At 35.4% G+C, this 18,129-nt stretch overlaps 2 protein-coding genes across 2 annotated transcripts; both read left to right on the top strand.

Moving 5' to 3' along the window:
- The first annotated feature begins 281 nt into the window (after positions 1-281).
- On the top strand, positions 282-3,870 carry pym1 (PYM homolog 1, exon junction complex associated factor). The gene is made up of 3 exons (XM_007553602.2): positions 282-562; positions 1,686-1,779; positions 3,031-3,870. Exons 1-3 carry the CDS (start codon positions 532-534, stop codon positions 3,545-3,547), a joined length of 642 nt encoding a protein of 213 aa, XP_007553664.1. The 5' UTR covers positions 282-531; the 3' UTR covers positions 3,548-3,870.
- Positions 3,871-8,331: 4,461 nt separating this feature from the next.
- Positions 8,332-16,194, top strand: LOC103139121 (matrix metalloproteinase-19-like). Its single transcript, XM_007553601.2, has 9 exons — positions 8,332-9,299; positions 11,348-11,436; positions 11,521-11,651; positions 11,730-11,942; positions 12,600-12,845; positions 13,531-13,632; positions 14,325-14,489; positions 14,574-14,701; positions 15,794-16,194. Exons 1-9 carry the CDS (start codon positions 9,183-9,185, stop codon positions 16,031-16,033), a joined length of 1,431 nt encoding a protein of 476 aa, XP_007553663.1. The 5' UTR covers positions 8,332-9,182; the 3' UTR covers positions 16,034-16,194.
- The last annotated feature ends 1,935 nt before the right edge of the window (positions 16,195-18,129 follow it).

Raw genomic sequence — 18,129 nt, 5'->3', positions numbered from 1 at the left:
TATATTAAAATAAAGTGAAAATAAAAAATCACAATGATTTGAAAGCAAGAAAGAATGATTTTCATAGTACTTGTTACTATGAAAACGTTCATTGATAACATTTTTGGTTGGTAAATTTTGCAACAACACAAAAGCCCAATAATTATACCAATATGTAAATAATTTACTTTAATAATTACAAGTTCTCTCATAAGTTGTCATATTTTTTTCACAGTTTTTTTCTTTAACAACGGATTTGAGAATCCAAATCTGGCAACCGTACTGTCCACGTCGTCATTTCCGAAGCCGAAGAATAGGGTTCGCTTGGTTCGTGACCTTGCACCGCCCGCCTGAGCTTTTAGTACATGTCTGCTGCAGTTGCCATGACCGCTCTTACATCGACTGAAATAACAACTGTTAGGCAAAAGTTAAAACAGCGGTAGTCGAGCTGCTGCAGCGCGGGATCGAGCCGAGTGAAGGGAAGTTCTGGGGGATAAAATAAAAGGTTCTGAAAGCCCCACTGAGGAAAGCGGAGAAGCGTATTACATCAAAATGGCAACCCCCTATGTGACAGATGAATCTGGTAAGACTGTTGCATGTGGTAGACATTTGTCCAACTGAAGTCAGTTTCATTGAGCATACCCACAGTCTCTCCTTATCTTTTGTTTTCTATCTGCAGTGCTTAGAGGTTTTGATTTCAATCAATGCATTTAACTCGCATATTAGGTTTCAATGTTAGCTTAGCCTGCTAGCTAACACGCTATCTCCAGAGCTAGTTAGCTTGTTGCTATCGCTCTGTGTAATTTACACATGTAAACATTACAGTGAATAGTAAACCTCCTCTTATCAGGAACACATATACCCACTCACAGTGAAACTTTATGTAATAATGAGTTTATAACGTACATGGAAGCCTATTTTGCAGCCTGCTAGCATAAGTTAGCATCCGGTGTACTACCCTCAGCTATCGTAATGGATGATATGTCAATTGAAACGATATTTTCTGACTTTATTAGATTTTATTTATGTTCAATTCCATTAACCCCTTATTGACTAATGAACCTAGTTAAATTTATACCTGTTTCATTATGAATACAGCCAAGTGGGTGTATGAATAGCTTGTTGGTTAATAGTGTGGCTCTAATACTATTAGAATTACTTTGATTCCACCTAGTGGTCAGAGTGTGAACTGCAAGTGGTTTATGGAAACCGTTTTGGCTTAATTGCTGCTCTGAGAATGTTGTTTTTTCTCCAAATATAAATTTTTAAAGACTGTATACTCTATTCAACGATAACTTGATTTTTAAATTAGTAGAGGATTATTTCAATAATTGATTTATCACGATTAATCTGGTTTAAGCCCTAATCTGGAAGGAATCAGAAGAGATCTTTCCAAAAAGTGTCTTTACTCACTTGATTTCATAAGTGGTTTCGATAGGCTTTTCCCTTAATAAATACAATATTGATTCATAGGATAAATTAATAAAAGATCAAATGTTTTTTTTTATTTTGGATAAAATGATGGAAAGGGTTCAAAAGCTTTCAAACAAGAGAAAATGTTCTAAGTATGTATTTTATTTTACATTTACTTGGGATATTGAGTAGAGTTTGATCTGAACAAACTAATAAAAATAATGAGATAATACTTTTACAGCACCACTAGAGGGCCAACCAAAGCCTCCTTTAAATCCTTTTTTTTTCCTCAGGGAAATACATAGCTGCAACTCAGCGACCTGATGGGACATGGAGGAAGCCGAGACGGGTGAAGGATGGTTATGTCCCCCAGGAGGAGGTCCCCGTGTAAGTGCAAGTCCTCCCTCTCTCTGCTTTACACGCACACAGTAATTATAAGCTGGCTTTCTTACACATGAGCCGATGCCAGACAGCGTCTCAGCTCCAGAATTACTCAGTTTGTTATGAATGAGGAATGAGGCAGGATGCGGCTCAGAGACCTGCTATAAATAACAAGCTTTTCCTTGAAGTTTTGTGTAAGTTTGGCCTCATGAAAGGAATTGACTGTTTTATCTTTTCACAATTCCATGTTTTCCCTTTCTTTAGCCCCATTTACAAACCGCCTCTCTTATCCAACCTTTTAGAAAAGATAAATTTTATACAGTTACTAGACATCATATCTGATGACTAATCTGATCTTGTTAATGATTTTCTAAATAGTTTAGATCAGGGCTGCAACTAAAAGATAAAAGAAATGGCACATTCTACAGATTTTTCATTTAACCACTTTAGCCTTTTTTAAGTACAATATTAGAAATGCATTAAAAGAGGCAAATAAAAATGTATTCAATAAAATTAACATTTTATTGCCTAAAATTCAATAACAGCTTCCCTTTAGTTTACTCTTGATCATTTGTAGCAAAGGATGAATCTGCAGCTAAAGCTAACTTCTAACATAAACGTGAAAATCTCAGCTCTTTCTGCTTGACTTGATATGAATACAATGTATGATTAATCTGGTCATTATTTATTGGATTAACCTATTAGTAATTGAACAGCAAAAGGTGCTTACATCATTTGAACCACATGAAGCTAAAGCTATGCTAGTTGAGTTCTGGATAAAACATATTTACATACAGGTTATTTTCATCTTAAATGCAAAGTGTGTAATTTTTTTTAACAGTTTTGGCTGTTTATTTCAGAAAATTGCCTTTTTTTTTAAGTCTGTATACTTAAGTTAGTGATTTATCGATGACTAATTAGTTGACTTTACAGAGTTTCCCCCAGAAAACTTGCTAAACCCTGTGGTAGGTGCACTAGAGTTTTTGATTTAAAAAAATGTTTGATGTTGACAAGAAATTTGAAAATACCAATGTTATTGGAAGAAATTAAAACAGACAAACATTTAAAAAAAAAAATCTAAAATAAACAAACAACACTTAGCCTGGTGGGGATGTAAGTAAAGCCTGGTGGCCCGCCAGGCTTATAATCAATTCATCATGATCAGTCCGATTAGTCATTTCAACCCTAGTTTGGATCAACTTAGTTCTTCATACTGAGAGATGATCAAAACACATAAATAGTTTTTTATTTTCTCAGGTATGAAAACAAATACGTCAAGTTTTTCAAGAGCAAACCCGACCTGCCTCCTGGCATGAGCCCATCAGAAGCGGCTCCGCCAAAACAGCAGCAGCAAAAGATACCCGGCTGTGCGGACAGCGAGACAGCCGGTCTGTCAAAGTCAGCGAAACGCAACATGAAACGCAAGGAAAAACGAAAACAGCAGCAGCTCCAGGATCAGGACGGTGAGGCGGAGGTGGATGCGGTGAGCAGCGCCGTGGAGAACGTGTCCATCTCAGAGAGAGGCGAATCTGCCGCCAAGACCCAGGGAACCACGTCAGTTTCTGCACCAGATGAGTCTTCAGCAGCTGCAGCAGCAGGAGCCGAAAAGGCCAAGAAGATCAAGAACCTGAAAAAGAAGCTGCGGCAGGTGGAGGAGCTGCAGCAGAAGGTGGACTCAGGGGAAATAAAGCAGCCGACAAAGGATCAGCTGGAAAAGCTGGGCCGGGCCGAGACCTTACGGGAAGAGCTGGAGCAGCTGGAGCACGACTCCTGAACGGGAAAAAAACGGGAGAGTCGGACTCATCATGCGAATAGCAAACCGGAAGGGACCTTTGCAACTTCCAGAAACAGTTTCCCTATTTGACATCCATCGTGGATGATGGCAGGAAGCGCAGCTCTGAGGACAGCATGTCTGTGTGGCAGACACCATCACACCTGTTTTCTTTAGTTTTAGTTTGTGACCTGTCTGCAAGTACACTTTCTGTCTTTTAAATTGATCATTATGACTTGTTTTGTGCTTCTATGTTGTTTCCATTTTTGTATTTTTAATCCCGTCTGGAACCACAGGAAATAAAAACAAAGCTTTGTGAAAGAGGGTTTAGTTTGTGTCCCCCTTTCTGCTTTAAACAATTGCCGCACTACACAAACAAAAACTTTTACTGAAAAGTTTTGGTTTAGTTTCTTAAAACACTTGAAATAAGACAGAACAAATTTAAAAGTAAATTTTCAGCAAGTTATAGGAGTTTGTTTTAGGTTAATAATTCTTTAATATTGATTTTTAAAAAGTACTATTTCCTCTGACAGGTTATTTAATTTATTCTTTCCATGTAATAAGTGGAATAGTACTTTTTAACAATATTAATGAAATATTGACTTAAAACAAGCTCCTATATGCTGAAAAGTTACTTGTAATTTAGTTTTCTTATTTCACACATTAGAAACTAGATGAAAGTACTAGGTAGGATTTTGTGTTTTTGCAGTGTTTGATGTTGAAATGGTTTATCATTGTCACTGATGCCACATCTCCACAGTCAGTACAGTAAATAAATCATGTATTTGTCTTCTTGTTTCAGTAAGTTTTACTCTTTACTCTAAGTAACCTGGATGTTACTGTGGCCAGCAGGACAGAGACCCTGGAAAACTGTATGTGTATGTTGAGAGGAAGGTGTGGCTGTATTTTTCTTTTTGCTAATAAATCCCATAATTAAGCGAAGAAAAGTGAACCTATCCTACCGAGGAGTATTACATGTGTAGCTAAAGACTTATAGATTTTATTTTTCTCTTTTGGAGCTCAATTGTTGGTCAAAACTTATTAAAAACATTCAACAGAATAAAGCTTTGGTTCTTTTTTTTTTTTTTCTTAACATGGGTACTGCAGATCAATGATCCAACAAGCAATCTCCAAATATTTTGTGTAAATTTAAGTTTTTAAAAGATGAGGAGAGTAATCTGGGTTACTTTGCAAAAACAAATATTTTCAGATGACATTTTTTGCCACCAAAGCCTGGAAACATTTACTTTGTTATCAAAGATTTTTGAACGGCATTAATTTCAGTAATGTTCAAAAACTGAGACAGATTTTTATATTTTCAGATGTTTTTTTTTTTTTTTAACTTTGATGGTTGTAATTAAAGCTAATCTTTAATTAGCAACTTAATTAACAGACTAAATCCCTAATTCAGTTTATTCACAAAATTAAAATATATGGACTAATAGGTGGATTTTGTTAGTTTGACTGTGAAGTCAATGACACAACTATTATCTACCATCGTCATGTACGGGAAGGGTGAATGCTCCAAGTCAAGAATTAAACTAACTTTGAGTGACTGATCTCGATTTTATAGAAAATCTAGGGAGATAAGTTATCAGTTCGTGAGTTAATTCAAAGTTGATCAATTTTACTGATCGGCTAACGCTTAATCTATGAGGGCAATTTTCTTAAAAAAAACCGAATTTCCTCTTGAATCAAGACTGTCAACCGTTTTTCCATAACATAAAGTACTGAGTTTTTCATAATTTAACAAAAGAAGTAAGCCAAAAATATTTCTCAACAGTTTCTTGAGTAAAGATTTTTTACGGTGACAACTTAAGGAGCTTGTCGATTGTTTATATTTCAAAACAGAACTGTAAACGCGCATCTTGCACTCCCCGCCGGATTCTGTTCGGACCGTTTCTCCTCCGTCCTGATGTTTCTCCGCCGCCATATTTGTTTCTGTTTCTCCGCCGCCATATTTGTTTCTTTTTCAACGGCTCCGCTTACGGATGACCAGCGGCGCCCTCTGCTGGACGGCGGTCGGTCAAAATAAAATACTAACTGAAGGTCTGAGCTGACTTTATTCGTTAATTGTTTGGAACTAATTTTAATCTAATAAACTACTAATAAGTCGATTAATTGTTTGCCTCATACTGTTCTCAGATATTGTTGTTGCAGTTTATTTACAAAACGTATTGCAAAAACATGATTTTCTGAATTATTTTTTTTTCATGAAATCCAGTTATATTTCATAAATTATTGTTCCACCTTCCTTTCCTGGCACCGATGCTGCAACAACTAAGTTGAACCAGTTAATTCTTCGTCACCAGACTGAATGGGTTTCATGCTAGAATGTAGCACTTCCCTTCAGCACAAGCTTCTTCCTAAAAATGAAATTTCTGCTTTGGTTTGATATTTTTCAAACAAACCCTTGATATGTATGTCATTATCCAGACAATAAAAGTTATTCCTAGAAGACTGTGAGCTTTTCATTGCATTGTTTAATTGCTCTCCAAACACTGGATACGGATGGACTTCCCTTTTTTTATTTTTTGCTCTTGTCAGGTCAGCCAGTCGTTGCCCTCATTTTGCTCAAAAGATTCAATAAAACATGACTTTTTTTAGCTCACATTCTCCATCAAAATTTAGACTAAACAGACATTCTAATTCAGCCTTTGGTTGTCTATTTTAATCAACTTAAACAGCTTGCTTTGTCTACATTTAGACTCCAAAGGAAACCTATGGGAGGAGAGATTCTCAAATCTAACTTTTGACTTGTTAGAATAGAGATATCATTTATTTTCTCTCAGTGGGGGAATTGCTTGCTGATTCACACAAAGGTAAAATATGAAGAAAAAAATCACTGTATTGTGAGGTCAAAGTTACAACATAAGGAACATTTCTGTACAGTTACTGAAAAAAGTTTCAAAGAAATTTGCAACTGAGTAGAATAATGTTTTTATTTTTTCTATTTTTCTAATCAACACGATCATTTTAAAAATTTACAAAATATGCCTGATTTTACAAAATCCTATTTACAAAACAATGTGCAAATGATTGTGCAAAGAACAATGAAGATGTAAAATGAGCATACAAATTGTTTTTTTTCTGTCAGCTCAGCAAAATAACCAACAAAAACAACAACAATAATAATAACAATTATAATAAATTTAAATAAAATTCTTGTGTGTTTTTTAAACATTTTTATCTGCTCAACTACAATCTAAACAGGCAAGATGTGATTGAAACCAACAAAATTGTCAGAATTTTGGTAGTCAAAAATGTTTACATTTTTTATGGTGTAATTAGTTTTCTTTCTGCCCAGTCACTAATTAATACACATCTTTATTAACCATGGCTGGGCAGGATGGCACCCAAGTCTGATTTTGAGTAAATGTTACTCAAAACATTTTACTCAAAAAAGTGAAACAAAAGAAAATTCTTTCATATCCTCCAGGTCAGCAGGAGAGACCTAACATTTGCGCTGTCCTGAAGTTTGGTAAATTATTCCAATGTCTTATTTATCCTGATTAAAAAAAGGGGAACCCAATAACACCAAAGGTTACTCAATCTTGTTGTATCCTATTGTATGCAGTTATAATTCAATTTAAAAATTAAAAATTAAAGAAGCGGCCCAATCTTTCCCTTCATGATATTGCTTCTTATGCGGTTGCTGAGCGTTGGAACAGAAATGTACACGGTGCATTGAGTAAAAAACGATGTATTCATATGTGTGCCACTGGGGTTGTTGTGGTTTGTGTTGTAAAGTGTCGAGTGGTCAACAAGAATAGAAAGGCATTATATGAATGCAGCCATTTCTTTCTCTCTGGATGTAGTTAACTTAAAGGGACAGCTCCACTAAGAGCAGTCAGTATCTTACCTACAGTAGGTAACCTTCTTAGCATCTTGACTTTGATACAATGAAAGTTAAGTTCATTACTAGAATATAAGCTGCAGACAATCAAACATCAGGAGAAACTGAAGGATGATCGTTCTTAGTGGACATCTGCTTGTATCTGGTGACAGATGAAGCTTCAGTTATATTTTCGGTAACTGTGTTACATATTGCTCATTTTGATCCACATTATATTTCTGTTGTGTTTGAAATAAACAGATAAAAAGAAATAAGCTTTTAAATAGTATTTATTAAACATCTTTAATCAATTTGAAACAATGTGATTATTAATAATAAATAATAAGACATAAGCTGAACCTCATTTCTGTAAAATTAACAAATATATCAACATTTGCTGTCGGCAATCAATCATGCAACATCTTTTCGGAGTTTTTTCGTAGTTTTCTAAGTACACTAAAAAACACAATCTTACCAAGTATTTCTTGTTCAGTTTCTAGTGCAAATTTTATAGTACTGTGTTATATTACAGTACTAACTTTTCAGCAAGATATAGGAACTTCTTTTAAGTCAATAACAAATTAATATTGTTGCAGATTATGTCACTTATAACAACACATTTTCCCCATTTTATAAGTGAAATAATCTAAAAGTGAAAGTAGTACTTTATTAATCTTTATTCAAGGATTATTTACTTGAAACAAGCGTGTTTATTTGACTGAAAAGTTACTTTTAACATAGTTTCGTCTCATGTCGATTGTACTAAGATATATGCACTAGAAACGAAGCATAAATACTTTGTAAGACTTTGTTTTTTCGTAGTGTATATCAAATAACTTTCAGTAGTCATGTGTAACTTGGTTTAATCTAAAGGAGGAGAAAAAAAATCCAGTTCAAAAGCTTAAGGGAACAGAAAAAAAATCTTCTTCCTGTCTCAGAATGACTAAATTATGCGTTACCATTAATATTAGCCATGCTTTTTAAACATGGTTGGGGATTAGAGATGTGACTTTTTCTCTCCTCTCAGTTTTTATGAGCCATTGTCTCTCAGTGAGACTGAAAACGAGACGTTCTCTGTCACTGATTTGTTGCAATGGTTACTTGGAGGCGTCGCTGGTTTTCCTTGAATGTGATCCTACATTAAGAAGGAAAATAACAAGTGGTTCCTCTTGTCCCTCTAGGGAACATGTGGTCACTTGTTTTTTCACAAACTGGAAACAATGAAGCAACAAAAAAATAGAATCAGATTCTGCTGGAGCAGCTGCAAGACATGCAAATATGAAACAATTCCTCGTTCACACAAGTTCGGGATGACTCAAGCTACCTCAGCTTATCAGTAACATGTTTCTTGTTTTATAATTTAATGTTCATCTGTTCACAGTCAGCACCTTTCATTACTGGCAGGAAGCTAGCCCCCTTTTCTCAACAGCCCTAATCCCAAAATTTGCTCCCTTTGAAGCAAACACGTCTGAGTTATTTTTGCACACTTCAAGGGGCTCAAAATGATGGTGTGCAAAGAGTTGATCATGCAGTTTGTGCCTGAAATTAGCATGTTTTTTTTCTATACTCCACTCTTCACATTCCTTGTCAAGGTTTTATTGTGTGGTTAGGAGGCATGTCTGGAGCAAATACTCGCTATAAAAACAAGTGCCCAAACTAACCAGCTTCAGCGCAGATGTAAAAGGGCTAATTTACAGAGGATGACTGTGGCTACAGCTGCAAAGACAGAGCATTAATACATGCATTAAGTCAAAAAAGAAACCAACATACTTTATTCTAGCCAGGTTTTCTTTTTCATCTGTGATGGCAAAGGAGCCAAAGCGGAAAATGTTCTGCAGACTGGAGCTAATGGTGCTTCTTGTTTTGCTGACAACAGCTTCATCTATTGCTCTGAGCAGCAAGGACCTCACTGAAGCAGTGGTAAGGAAAAACTAAACCGCGGTGCTGCTGCAGTTTTACTGCAGATAGAGGGAATATAACAGCTCAATGAAAACTCAGTTTAGTATTCAATTATTTAAATGTTTATTAGATTTTTTTATTGTCATCATTAAATGGATAAATACAATTTTTAAAGTTTGTAGAGCATATTCTGTGTATAACGCAGTATTCCTGCCCCTTTAGTTGTAAACATTTTATCATTTTAATGACATAAATTCAACGTGAATTTGACTTTTTTCCATAATGCTTTTGTTTTAAGCTCCAAATGAAAACAGATCAAAAGTAAAGTTGTGAAAAGTTTAAAATGTAGTTTATACAGTAATATCCTGAGTTTTGAACATCTCATAGAGGGTTTTTCAATCTGTCATTTACTGGCAGGCAAAGGAAATTCAATGCACTTCAGTTTATTTATATAGCACAAATTCATAATAAATCTCAAGGTGATTCCCATCAGTTTCCTGATAATCATTATCTCAGCAATACCCCCAGGTTTGCTACTGGGTAATTTGATTTTGATAAATTTATACTGATAACTAAAATATCTGCCTTACATTCAACTTCTAGAGTTTCTAGATGTAGTGAAATTCTCTGTTATGAAAATATTCACCAATCAGATCTCTGATGTACGATGGAGTTTGATTATTAAGAGCTTTATATGTGAGAAGGAGAACCTTAAATTATAATCTGGATTTAACAAGCTGAAATAGGAGATCCGTCTTTTTGAACTCTTGTTTTGGATCAGGTGAAATTTTAAACTTAATTTTGTGGACTTCCTGATAGTAAAGAATATTCCAGCATTGAAGTAGCAAATGCATGAACCAGTTTTCCAGCGTCACTCCTGGACAACATTTTTCTAATTCAGGCAATATCCCAGAGATTAAAATAGGAAATAATAGAAACTTGTTTAATATGGGACTTTAATATTCTGGTCAAAAATAACACAAAGGTTCTTTACTTTATTCTTGGGGGCCAATGCAAAACTATCCAGATCAAGAGATTGACTAATCAGTTTCTGTTTTGATTTTTATGTCTTTATGTCTGTTGTCTACCAAACAAACGCATCAGTATGTATTGATTAATATAGTTGAGTATCCTCAGCATAACAGTGAACATTTATCCCAGGTTTTCTGATTACTTTACCAATTTGTAATATGGCAAAACTAACTTACAATATTTTTTCAGCAACATAGAAACTTGTCTTAAATGAGTAATTCCTTAATATTGATTTAAATAATACCATTTTAAATATTTAAAAATACTAGTTGCACTGGCAGATTATTTTGCTCATAACATTGAGGAAAATGTTTTGTTTCAAGTGTGTTAAGATATTAGAACTAGAAACTAGACCAAAAATACTTGACAAGGTTTTGTGTTTTTGCAGTGTTTTAACATGACTTCATCAAATGGGTTTAATTGGACTTAAATGCAATTACAAATTTGCCCTCAAAGATGTGAAACAAGAAATTAATATTCACATTAAAATTAAATACTAATATTTAATTTCAAGTTAACACATAAAAATGTGTTTGTTGTGTTGTGTAATTCTAATTCTAGTAAAGATAACATACGAAATAATTTAGTTTTGTGTGAACACAATTGAATTGAGTGAATTAACACACCAATACCTCTCTTGGCCATAAGGGGGCAGTAATGCAACAATATAACCGCACTAAAAGAAAAACCAGTTTAAACCGGTTTAGTCATGTAACTTAAACTGAACGTTGCCGTTCATGAATCTTATCTATTTGACTAAGCTTTTTGTGATTTTGTAAACAAAAATGAGCAGGAATTTCAGTCTCTACCTCTGAAAAGCCGGTAAAAACTCCTTATACCAGATTTACAGCTGTAATTTCTGAAAAAAGTGGTTGTTACTCGTCAGTCTTCCTGATTTGGAAAACATCATTTACCTTCACTGGAACCACATCAAATACAATGAAGATTATGATCGTAACGTGGCAGTAACCCTTCCCTGGAGGGTTCAATAAATTGATTTTGTGTCCAACTGTTAAGCTGATTGCTTTTTCTTTTAGGCATATTTGAGGAAGTATGGCTACCTGCACATCCCACTGGACAACACACATCTCAACCCTCCACCTGAAAAAACAGAGGAGGCCCTGAGGTGACGCTAAATGAGGTTCACACCTTCATTTATTACTGGTTATTCATTGGAATCAATGAGAGTTAAGTTCAATGTCCATGTCAGAATCTTTCAGAAAGTATCCAACCTTCAAGTATCTGGAAACCTGGATTCATCCACGCTGGAAATGATGAGGCAGCCCCGCTGCGGTCTGGAAGACTCTTTCACAAACAATTCTCTCAAATATCGAATCATGGGTGGGTATCTTTCCTCTGTGAAACACATTCACTGACCGGTGAAGTGTGTAAACGTTAACTACGGTTATTATTGAACAGGCTACTGGCGGAAGAAGATGCTGACATATCGCATTTACAATTACACCCCCGACCTGGGTGCCTCAAAGACCCGGCAGGCCATCCAGACTGCATTCAAGTACTGGAGCAACGTGTCGTCTTTAAAGTTCAGGGAGCTGCATCAAGGAAGGGCAGATATAAAAATCTCCTTTCACACAAAAGACAAGTCGTGCCCCGTGCCCTTTGATGGACGAGGTGGGAGGAAAATCAGATCACCTCACAAGTTTGTAGACATTTCTGCTTTAAAGGTGACCTATTATGCTTCCTTGAACAGGTTAGGATGGGTCTATGGGCTGCACAAAACATGTTCTTTACATTTTTTTGTACAGAATCATTCTTAGATAATGAGGTTTTACTCTGCTCAGTTCAGACTATTTTGAGTTCCTTTCAGAATGAGTTGTTTTATGGCGTCTTGCCACCTTAAATCAAAATAAGTTGCTGCTGGCCATGCCCCCTAATTCAAAATGGCTAACAAATGTGCAATTATACAACCGTACATCTTTGAAAAGCATTAGTAGAGCCTCCTGCACAATGGTAAGTCAACAACGAAACACTTGTGTTTTCCAGCAGCCATTGTAGAGCACATAAAGCGGTAAAACCATTTGACCAAACTCTCAGCTAGATAACAGTGCAGTGCCCATCAAATGTGACTTAAGATTCGAGAGGTTTTTGAAAGGCTCCTTTTCCAGACACAAAGGACAAAAAGTTTTTGCCAAAAAACGGCTGGGTGTTTTTTAGAGACAATTGAGATGCAAATGGAAGTACAATTATCTGCAAAATGTTTTGCATAATAGGTCCCCTTTAAGGTGAGATTTGAAAACGAGTCAGATGACGTTCTTTCTTCGCCCACAGGTCACGTTTTAGCGCACGCTGATGCTCCCGAGTCAGGCATCGTGCACTTTGACGAAGATGAACTGTGGACAGAGGGGAAGAGCTCCGGCTCCAACCTGAGGATTGTGGCGGCTCATGAGATCGGTCACGCTCTCGGCCTGGGCCACTCGCAGTACTACAGCGCGCTTATGGGACCCATTTATGTCGGATACCGCGTTGACTTCAAGCTGCATCCGGATGATATAAAGGGGATCCAAGCTTTGTACGGTAATGCTTGAATCTGGTGAAAGAGAAATTAATTCTCTTTATTATATGGTCTGTTCAGACTTTTCACACTTGTGATCCTTGTTTTTTCCTGCTCAGAAAAAAAAAAACACTCTGCACTCCTAAATACAGTAGTTGATTATTTGCCATAAGACCATGCAGACAGAGATCAGGTTCACACAGCAAGCAAATGTGGCCAAAATCCACTTTTTTGCCCAAATGTTGGACCTATATCCAACTTTTTCACTTCAGTCTAAGTTTATACCAAAAAACTGAGAAACTTTGAGATTAATCTCAGAAATATTCTAGAAAAGCATGTTAGACTTTTGGAAACTTTTGTTCTAGCCAATTTTTAACTTTTCAAACTCAGAATATCTGACTACAAATCCAAATAGATTTCTCTACTGAAATTCCAGTTAAAGTTTCCCAAAAGGCTGTCGCTATTAGTTATGCTTTCTTTTTATTAGTTTCCTTCGTGTTATCTTAAAACCTGCTCAATTCATAGAAATCATACATTATACTCACTTCTTGTTTTTAAGATAATTGTTTTTTTAATTTTTTTTTTATTCAAAACATCAACAGTAAAGCTGAACTAATATATTTAGATTTAAAGTTTATTTAAATCTAAAATATGACTTTCCTCTTTAAACAGCAGTTCACATAACATGCATTTGTTTCTGTTTTTCAGGAAAACCAGAGAACAGTCCTCCATCTGTGATTCCTCACCAGCCGGTGCCACGAGGCGCCGCCCCAGATCCATGCAAAGCCAAACTGGATGCAGTTATGCTAGGTACAGACACTCTGGTACATAATTTGCTCTCTAGTTTAATTAATGTCTTTGCTATCATTTCATTAAAAAAATTATGGTTTTCTGAGTTTGGAAAGCTGAAAATTTACAAGAAAACGCCAAAAAAAATTCTGGAATTAATCACAGAAATTTTCTAGAAAAAAACAAGGAAATTTTTGAATTTGAAAAGTTTAAAATTTGCACAAAAAAACATTAGAAATTCTGGAATTAATCTCCAAAATTTTCTACAAAAAGCGTGGACATTTATCAGTTTGGAAAACTTAACATTTGCAAGAAAAAGCTAAAAAAAAAATTCTGAGATTAACTCAGAAATTTTCTTGGGAAAATATTAAAATTTCAGAATTTGAAAAGTCAGAAATTTGCAAGAAAGAAACAGAAATTCTGAGATTAATCTCAATAATTTTCTGTAAGAAAATTTCTGAGTTTGGAAAGTCAAAAATTTGTGAAAAATAAACTTGGAGATCTCCCAGATTAGTCCCAGAAGATTCCAGTTTTTTCTCACAAATTTTTGACTTTTCAAACTCAGAAATTTCAGAATTGTTCTAGAAAATTTCTGAGATTAATCTCAGTTCTTTGGGGTACATTTACTCTTCCTTTTTCTTTTTGTATCTACAATGGTCGTAACACTTTGTTCCTTCAAGAGAAAGCTAATTTTCCTCCTGTTTTCTCCTCAGCTCCTCCGAGTAAGACATATGTGTTCAGTGGACAGTATGTGTGGACGGTGTCCAGCTCTGGCTTCAACACTCCCACTGTGATTTCTGCTCTGTGGAAGGAGCTGCCAGGAAGCGTCGATGCAGCTGTTTATTCTCAGCGGACTGGAAAATCTTACTTCCTGAAAGGTAGATCCAGTTATTTTTGCTGGCCAAGTTTTATTCGTAATAAAGAAACTCTCAGTGATTTTTACATGTTTTTCTGCCTTCCAGGAGACAAAGTGTGGAGATATACTGGCTCCAAACTTGACAGAGGCTTCCCTAGACGTTTGACCAACATTCCCGGAAATATCGACTCAGCTCTTTACTTCCCCAAGAACAAGAAGCTGATCTTTTTGAAAGTAAGAAACAGAAGTAGGGCTGCAACTAATAATTAACTGATTATTCTATTGACTATTCTGATGATTACTTGAATAAAATCATTGGTACATTCTCCACATTTTTCATTTAGCCACTGACGCCTTTTTAAAACAATATTAGAAATACACTAGAAGATGTAAATAAGTAAATAATTAAATTCTAGAAAAAACAAGGACATTTCTGAATTTGAAAAGTTTAAAATTTGCAAGAAAAATCTCAGAAATTGAGATTTCTGATAAAAAATGATAAAATAGCCATTTTATCACCTAAAATACAGCAACACCATTTGTTTAGTGAATGCTTCATTATTTGGAGCAAAGGATGGATCTGCAGCTAACAAAAACCTTTTACAATCAACAAGAGAAAAGTTCAACCATTTCTGCTCGACTCCACACAAAAATAGAGCTGATCTGTTGATTAATTTTTAGATTTACCTATTTATCACTGGATAGGAAAAGGTGCTTAATAGGAGAATACTTATATTTTCACAGAATTTGAATCAGGTGAATCTAAAATTAAGCCATTTGAGGAGTTCTGGGCAAAACATTTAACTTTTCTTATATGTATATGTATATCAGTTTACTCACCAAAAAAGGTTGGTCTTTTAGCAAATGGCCTTTTTTGTGTCTGTATGCTCCAGTTTGATTGATTACTAAATTAGTTGATTATTCCAATCACAATTTATCCAGTTAATCGCTTCAGTCCTATTCTATATAACAGTGGTGTTAAATCCATTTTCATTTCAGGCCACATAAAGATCAAGCTGCTAAAATTTCTCTGCGCTCAGTTAGTACTTCTTAAAATTCTAACAATTTTTTATTTTATTTAATTTATTTATGTATTTATGTATGTTGCGGTGTTCTTTCTGGAAATTGACTCTTTTCGAGTCTGTAGATTTCAGTTAGCCAATCAATACTAAATTAATTGACAATTATTAAAATAATCCATTCATCACAATTAATTTCTGTTTCAGCCTCAGACAGAAATAGCTTACTCTCTCTTTTTTCTTTCTTTCTTTTTTTATTTTTTGGCGACTCCTCTTGTGTCAAATATTATGTTTTTCTCCATTTCAGGGCTCTGGATACTGGCCGTGGGATGAATTTGGCCCCACTGACCTCCGTTCGTACCCCAGACCGATCGGGAATCTCTTCAATGGGGTACCCAGCAACACGGACGCTGCCGTGACGTGGACAGACGGCTACGTGTACATGTTCAAAGGCAGCCAGCACTGGCGTGTGAACCAGAAGAATCAAGTAGTGGAGAAGAAGTATCCTCAGGACACGGCATCTAACTGGATGCAATGCGACGACTGAGCCACTAGAGGCCGCCAGGCGTTCAACACAGGCACAATGTTTCATGTTAGCAGCAGAGAGGAAGGATTTTCTCGGAGATTCAAGAAATAAACTGTTACTATAAACAGTTCACAGACAAATAGAGGACACTGTATTACTGCAATAAAAGTTAGAATAACACATGACAGATATTTATGGTCATATTTTTTAAATATTTTTTCTCATTTATTTAGTCTGAATTGTAGTCAGTGAATGTTACCCTGAAACAGCATCTCCCTAGTGTATTTTACTGTATTCTTGTTTTTATATTTATTCTGTGATTTATGTAGATTGTATGAAATAGATTGTGTTAGCAAATAAATATTACCTGCCTTGTAAAATTGATTAAAATAAACTGAAAATATACTGTTGAAATGTTCATAAACTGTATGAAGAGACATTATTTTCCTCGACTGTCGGAGATCAGAAAAGTCTTAACATTTCCTGTTTTAGGTCATTTAGGATTATTAAAATTACATCTATTTGCTAAATACCAGATTAAGAGGGCAGCAGAGTTTTTAAAATTGTTTTCTTTAAGGTCAGATATTAGATAGAAAGCCCAAATGATGATGTCACAGCTTTGGAAGGTTCTGATAGGTTAATTTGAAATGTCTGAGTTAAATGAAGGCTCATTTGAGGAGGTGAACACCTCAAACACGTCGCCTCCTCGTGTATCATAGGAAAATCTAAAGAAACCAGCCAAGAAGAAGTTTGTCTCATCTGTGAGGAATGATTTATACATGTAAGTAAACACAGTAGATGAATTGATTGTCATTATCAACATTAAAGAAAGTCCTGTACCAACATGAGCTGAAAGGCAACTCGGCAAACAAGAAGCCATATGGACTCAGAATTTTATCACAATATTGGGATAACAATAAAATTATGATTAAAAAAATGTTTTTTATTCCTTATTTTTTTAAGTTTCTGTAGGCAGTGACTACATAGCACAGCATTCATAGTGCCACAAACACAAATATTGTTCTTGAAAAACATTCCCATTTGAAATGGGCTTCTTCAGTTACTTAATTTATCTCCTTTAGCTGCACACAGTATCTGCATTTAATCATACTTTTGAATTTACTTATATCTACTCATGCTCTCTTGGAACAGTGGAAAAAATAGAAAATATGTATTTATATATATTTTTAATTTACCACCAATAACTGAAATTCATCATGCCAACAATAAATCAAAATTCTCATCATGATAAGAAATATTTCACATCCATCCATCCATCCATTTTCTGAACACCCTTGTCCCTCAGTGGGGTCGGGAGGGGTGCTGGTGCCTATCTCCAGCTAACGTTCCGGGCGAGAGGCGGGGTACATCCTGGACAGGTTGCCAGTCTGTCGCAGAAATATTTCACAATAAATGATAAACAACCTGTTAAATGCTTTTGTCATTGCTACTATCTGGTGGAAAACCGATGAAATTTTCAACTGTGAAGCACGGCGTGGCAGCATCATGATGAGGAATTGGTCAGAAGTTAAAACTTGTGCTTAAATGGGTTTTCAAAAAGCACAAAGTCTCCAAGAAAACAAATAGATTAATTACAAAGTAGCACAAGGACATCAAAGTGAATATTTTGGAGCAGCATCACAAAAACCTGATTTTCAGTCCCTGGGAAAATTTGTTAGAGCTAGCAAAGCTATTCATACAGTTTAAAATACAAGTTAACTAATCATTAAAGAAATGTAAATAACCTTCGGAATCTGAAGCAAACAGCTACTTAAAAAAAAATTATATTTCATTATTTTTGAAACAGAATAAGAAGGATTCAAGCATCTGCTTTTAACTTTAGATTACTGAGCTGTCTGCCTCACTCTCACCTGTGTCAGTGGGTCAGGTAAGGTGAATCCACCTGCGTGGCGGATGATGCAGAACCTTCACCGGATTTGGATTAGTTGTTAGAAAGTTTACCTCTCAAGCAAACAATCCGTGGATGGATTAGCATGTTGAACTAATGAAGGTGGATTGGATCAGTGGAGAGATCCTTCACCTCACCTGATGACATCAGGAGAATTTAAAAATTACAAATATTTGAGTTTAAGGTTGATTAAAGTGAAAAAGGCAAC

The sequence above is a fragment of the Poecilia formosa genome, unplaced genomic scaffold (genome assembly GCF_000485575.1).
Source record: "Poecilia formosa unplaced genomic scaffold, Poecilia_formosa-5.1.2 Scaffold57, whole genome shotgun sequence".
NCBI classification, from domain to species: Eukaryota; Metazoa; Chordata; class Actinopteri; order Cyprinodontiformes; family Poeciliidae; genus Poecilia; species Poecilia formosa.
The sequence above is the reverse complement of the archived record's forward strand: the minus strand, read 5'-3'. Positions and strand labels throughout refer to the sequence as shown.

Bases quoted from the DNA above. Each gene is read 5' to 3' on its own strand.
- pym1 (XM_007553602.2), top strand. From the start codon at position 532: ATGGCAACCCCCTATGTGACAGATGAATCTG. The intron at 563-1,685 runs GTAAGACTGTTG...TTTTTTCCTCAG, and splicing joins CTATGTGACAGATGAATCTG to GGAAATACATAGCTGCAACT. The intron at 1,780-3,030 runs GTAAGTGCAAGT...TTATTTTCTCAG, and splicing joins CCCCAGGAGGAGGTCCCCGT to GTATGAAAACAAATACGTCA.
- LOC103139121 (XM_007553601.2), top strand. From the start codon at position 9,183: ATGGCAAAGGAGCCAAAGCGGAAAATGTTCTGCAGACTGGAGCTAATG. The intron at 11,437-11,520 runs GTGACGCTAAAT...TGTCCATGTCAG, and splicing joins AAAACAGAGGAGGCCCTGAG to AATCTTTCAGAAAGTATCCA. The intron at 11,652-11,729 runs GTGGGTATCTTT...ATTATTGAACAG, and splicing joins TCTCAAATATCGAATCATGG to GCTACTGGCGGAAGAAGATG.